Below are 6,000 nucleotides of genomic sequence, written 5' to 3'. Positions count from 1 at the left end.
GCTGTTTTCAGATGCACAATAAGGAGGCACTTGAAGAAAGATGGGCTGCATGGTCGAGTTGCCAGAAGAAAGCCATTACTACGCAAATGCCACAAAGTATCCCGCTTACAATACACCAAACAGCACAGAGACAAGCCTCAAACCTTCTGGCACAAAGTCATTTGGAGTGATGAGACCAATATTTAGCTTTTTGGCCACAGCCATGAATGCTACATTTGGAGAGGCGTCAACAAGGCCCATGATGAAAGGTATGGAGGTGGATCGCTGATGTTTTGGGGATGTGTGAGCTACAAAGGCACAGGAAATTTGGTAAAAATTGTTGGCAAGATGAATGCAGAATGTTATCAAAAAATACTGGAGGAACATTTGCATTCATCAGCAAGGAAGCAGCGCATGGGACGTACTTGGACATTCCAACATGACAATGATCCAAAACACAAGGCCAAGTTGACCTGTCATCGGCTACAGCAGAATAAAGTGAAGGTTCTGGAGTGGCCATCTCAGTCTCCTGACCTCAATATCATTGAACCACTCTGGGGAGATCTCAAACGTGCCGTTCATGCAAGACAGCCCAAGAATTTACAGGAACTGGAGGCTTTTTGCCAAGAGGAATGGGCAGCTTTACCATCTGAGAAGATAAAGAGCCTCATCCACAAATACCTCAAAATACTTCAAGCTGTCATTGATGTTAAAGGGGGCAATACACAATATTAAAAACTGGGGTATGTAAACTTTTGATCAGGGTCATTTGGGTAGTTTCTGTTGCCATTATGAATTAAAAAGAGTAAACACAGTTGATTGATAATAATGGCGTCAGCCAAACGCTAACCATAAGTGAAAAAAAAAGTTTTTGTGTTATCATTCATATTCTCTGAAAAATGGCCAAGAAATCATAAATTCTGCCAGGGTATGTAAACTTATGAGCACAACTGTACTTTATGTATTATTATAACTGGTTTCTGCAGGAGCTGTTTTTATAGACGTGGATCTTGTTTCAATATACAAACTTGTTTAAAAACAGTTTTTATTTCTCTACGCTCTGCATTAAATTTGTTGATAAATGTAGTTCTCCCAACATTATTTTAGTTTCTGAGCAGAATTCTGTGTTTGCCTTGGAGGATCAGGTAGTTTCTGGACCGATCACTCAACTTTTCCATCAAACAGCTGATAAGAACTTCCCTTCCTATCTATGAAGGGGAAATTATTGTGTCTGGGGCTTCATTTTAGATTCCTTCTATGTCATATTCCTTCTTTAGTCAGGTTTCCTGTTTCGGAGACTGCTAGACATCATCTAGGCATTGGTGTGCCTTTGCACAATTGAAGAGGAATGGGAGTCTTTCCTGCAGCAGGAGGGGTAGTTTGGTTGCTGTTTTGGATGGTACCGATTAAGGACAATCCTCTGGAGGCCAGTTCTTCCCAACTTTTTGCTTCTGGACCTGGATATGAGGTTCACTAACCCAGGTGTGTCTCAGACCCTGAGCTGCAAGTGAAGGACATTGGAGGATAGTGCTATGTCTCCCTGGGTTGTCTATGGGCAGAACAAACTAATCTCATGGTACAGGTATCCTCTGACAGGTACAGGGATCGTCTCAATGACTTCATGTAACCTGTCCACCTTGGGGTTGGAACACTGTTCCTTGGCTGATGCACAGACACCTAAGGAAGACCTTTTGAGTACTTTTCCCTGTTTTGACATCACTCTGGCAAATATTCCTTGCTGTTCTGATAAGACTCCTGCCCCTTATTCCATAAATGTTGCTGCCTTGTTGGATCTGGGGAGTCAGGAGCATTCTTAGACATTCACACTATTAGATTTTCTGCAGATTTTTGTCTTCAGATTTACCAAAACCATGTAGAGCAAGGGCCTGCCTGATTGCATACAAATTTAAACTCTTAAGGTTTGAACTCATATTTTATGGTTTTGGTATATCTAAAGACAAAAATCTGCAGAAAATCTAATAGTGTGTATGGGGTCTTAACCTGTAACTTTCTGAGGTTATTGAGAGGCAGGATCATTATTTTTTTAGCAGAATTCCTTTTAAGGCATGCCCCAGATGTGCCTCTTGGGTATATGCAAGTGTGCCTAACTTCATCCTAAGCTCCTTTGGAGATCAGGGTAACCTGTCTTACCAGTTATAGTTAGGTTCCATCACCTGTCTATCCTTTTCTGGGTGTTTCTCGTGCACCTTGCCTCTTCAGTCATTCTGACTTTGTGGGATTAAACCCTGGGTTCCTCTCTTGTCTTCCTTTACAAGGACATGCTGTCTGTGGTGAATCCCGGTCTTCTTTCCCAAAGACATTTTTCTTGGTTCCTTGTCTGGTTCCTGTGCGATCCCTTCAATCCCTTCCCTTTTTGACCAACAAATTGTGGATTTTTATTTCTATAGCAGGAATTTGTTGCTTGTTCCCCTTTTTGTTGGGATCAGGTTCACCAGGTTCTTACTTGGTCCAGGGTTTGATGCTCCCTTCTGTATCAAGTCATTCCTCTAAAATTGGTGACCATTTTACTCTTGATCTTGGGCCTCAAGTTTTTTTTTTTTTTGCATCCTCTGTCTGTTTGTGTTGGCAAGTTCACCTATCAGGCAAGGGTTTGACCTCATCCAGTGTCAGTGTTGGGCTTGTTAGTGGTTGCTGCTATTTGCCCACCCCCAATTATTCCGCTTTTGGACATCCCAACAGTATAAGACTTCTTGTGTCACTCAATGGACAGAAAGAGAAGAGGATTTTTGTACTGACTGTTAAACCCGCTCTTGGAGTCCATTGAGTGACCCTGGTCCTGTCCTCTGTGTTTATGACCATGCTGTTGGTACTGTTTACTGCAAACCAAGATATGCTGAGAAGAGGAGGGGTTATACTGGGATAGGCTTGCCACTGTCCAATCCTCCTGTAGGCAGCAGTATAACCAAATAGTATATGAATTGTTGTGTCCCTCAATGAACTCCAAGAAAAAGATTTTACAGTGAGTGCAAAAACCCTATATGTTTCCCCAGGGTTCAGCTTTAAATGTTTTGACTGAAAGGTGATTTTTTTTTTTTTTTTGCAGATAGTAATTGTACAGTTCGGTGGAAAGCCATTTAGCTGTGCTCCGCTACAGCTGGACCAGTGGATGTGGTGCATATTTCTTGGCTTTGGAGAACTGGTATGGGGACAGGTAGGTGTCAAACTGACCTAAACACGTTTTTTTCAGGTTGGTGAGATTCACAGGAAGTGAAGGTTTTGTACACATTATACAATGCCCTGCTAGAAAAATATCGACAGGAATCTTCACAGTTTACATTCCATAAATCATGTCCATATAATTACACTGGACTCCATTTACAAAAGGTATCTACCGCTTTAGGATCTGTAGTAAAATACCTTTTAGCGTTTTTCAAAAACATTTTTGCAATTCACTAAAAAACGCTACTAAAATACTGGATGAGCTATTTTATGAAGTGATTCGGTATTATAGTAGTGAAAGCTAGTGTTACTTTAACGCTGGGGTTCTTAACAACCAGTAATTAGCTGGTTGTTAAGGAGCGGGCAGCTGCCGCATCCTTAACAACCATAACTCATCTGGTGTCAGCAAGATTCCCTGCTGACAGCAGAATGTAAACATAAGAAGTGTGGGCATTATTATTTTTTTTTTTTTTTAAACAGCATGGGGGTTCCTTCCCCCCAGTCCATACCAGGCCCTTTGGGTCTGGTATAGATTTTGAACAGATTCCCACATTAAAATTTTTTTAAATGGTGTAGGGTCCTCCCCAAAATCCATACCAGACCCATGTCCGAGCATGCAGCCCGGCAGGCCTGAACCATACCAGGCCACATGCATTTAACATTGGGGGGGGGGTGCTCCAAAGCATGTTGATGAAGACAAGGGCCTCTTCCCCACAACCTTGGCCCGGTGGTTGTGGGGGTGCAGGGGATGGCTTATCAGAATCTGGAAGCCCCCTTCAACAAGGGGGCCCCCAGATCCTGGACCCCCTTTGTGAATAAGTAGGGGAACATATTGCCTCTACTCATTCACCAAAAAAAAGTGCAAGGTAAAAAAACAGAGTCCTTCATTCAAAAACTCCATAGCCATATCATCTGGTAAAATACAGACGTGGATCCTGAATATGTAAAAAAAATCGAAGACCAATGACTCCCAAGAAAGTCACATTGTGGAACACTCGGTTGAATAAAAAAAAACACAGCTTTATTGAAAAATATTGCACATTACAATCACTAACCCAAAGCAAGAGTTAAAAAGCAAGACAATGTTGTTTGTAATCAGGTACTAGCAGCTGCACACAGGTCCATACAAACAGACAATCACTCTGCAAATATATTGGGAAGGATGCCTACTAGCAGGGGGGAGGCGAAAAAATAGGCTTCCATGGGTAGTAAAGAACATGTACTAGTGGCTGTGTGCCAAATGGAAGAAAAAACTCAGTGCCAGCCTGCTGGAACTATGCTGTGGCAATAAAAAAGAATTCAGTGTGTGACTGTATAACAGACAAAATTGGCAGATGGTCATAGAGGAATGCCAAGATGCACTCTGTATGGGGTAATGATGTAGGTTAATTGATCAGTCTCCGTATCAGCAATACTGGCAATTTCCTCAAGGTGCAGGCATCTAATGGAAGCTACTACAGTGTAATGATGGGAATATGCTGATATATTCCAGATTTTTAATGTTTTTTTTTTTTTAAGGATGTAATAAAGTTTCTTATATTTTAATAACAGTGTTTTATTCGTTCACAACAAGGCACATTTAAAGTCCCGTATTTATTTTTATTTCTTCATCCTTTGGGGTGGTTGAGGAGCTTATTAGCTGCCGCTAGATCTGCTTCACAAAGTCTTGTGTTCTATAGGTCATCGCTAGCATCCCGACCAAAAGGTTGAAATTCTTGAAGGGGGCTGGCCGCCTGACACAGAAGGAGGAAAATCAAGAAGAGGAAATGAATGAGGATAATGAAGAAATAGACCACGCAGAGAGGGAGTTAAGAAGAGGGCAGATCCTCTGGTTTCGGGGACTCAACAGAATACAAACCCAGGTACATGGGTGGCAGCACATTGGTGGGGGAGGGGAAACAATATTCCAGGTCCTGGTGCGCTCTATGCCCAGGAAAGCCCAGCTTACCGTAAATCTGATGTGTGGTCAGTGTATCTTATTATACCATGGTGCCAAAATACGGTCAACGTAGACTGCCAGCAAGGGCAAGAGCTAACCTATAGGAAATTGAGTGGATTAATTGGTTCACTTTACTGAAATACTATATCAGAATTTGTTGTATCGAAGCATACTGGAGAAAAACATACTATGAAACCAAGCAATTAACATTAGTAAGTAATAAACACTGTAATATAATCCCAAATGTATAGGCGGTTTAGTACACACACCATGCCATAAAAAATAGCATAAGGAGTATACTTCATATACACTGTATGGCCAAAAGTATCTGAACCCCCCTCCAATTGATGGAGTTCGGATGTTTCTAGTGAAGGGTCCTCTTAATACTATAATGTACAAAGCCATTGTAGACGATGGTACTCTTCCAACCTTGTGGTAACAGTTTGGTGAAGACCCTTTTCTGTTGCGGAATGACTGTCTCCTGTGCATAAGGCCAGTTTCATAAAGACATGGTTTGATGAGTTTGATTGTTTGGAAGAACTTGAGTGCCCTGCACAGAACTCTGACCTCAACATTACTGGACACCTTTGGGATAAATTGGAATGTCGATTGTGAGTCAGGTCTTCTCATCCAACATCAGTACCCAAGCTAACAAATGGGCACAAATTCCCACAGACACCCTCCAAAATCTTGTGGAAAGTATTCCCAGGAAATTGGAGGCTGTTATAGTCACAAAGGGGGCAGTTCCATACTCATGGCTTTGGAAAAGGGTCTCCAACAAGCTTATATAGGTCTGATGGTCAGGTGATCACTGAATTCTGGCCATAAAGTGTATCACACCAGAGGAGACAGTATAGAGAGCGTACTACATATAGCACACAATACGGCTTAGTATATAGAGT

The 6,000-nt window shown here is 41.8% G+C and overlaps 1 protein-coding gene across 13 annotated transcripts in view; it reads left to right on the top strand.

The window, feature by feature from the left end:
• ATP2B2 (ATPase plasma membrane Ca2+ transporting 2) overlaps positions 1–6,000 on the top strand; it is a 292,280-nt gene that overhangs the window by 264,218 nt on the left and 22,062 nt on the right. For all 13 annotated transcript variants that reach the window (XM_073591712.1, XM_073591717.1, XM_073591711.1 and 10 more), the window contains 2 exons: positions 3,044–3,151; positions 4,839–5,021. In XM_073591712.1, the coding sequence (XP_073447813.1) occupies positions 3,044–3,151; positions 4,839–5,021 (291 nt within the window). The remainder of the gene's footprint in view (positions 1–3,043; positions 3,152–4,838; positions 5,022–6,000) is intronic.

Source organism: Aquarana catesbeiana, linkage group LG07, assembly GCF_042186555.1.
Source record: "Aquarana catesbeiana isolate 2022-GZ linkage group LG07, ASM4218655v1, whole genome shotgun sequence".
In the NCBI taxonomy this organism is placed as follows: Eukaryota; Metazoa; Chordata; class Amphibia; order Anura; family Ranidae; genus Aquarana; species Aquarana catesbeiana.
This window is presented reverse-complemented; position numbering and strand designations above follow the sequence as displayed.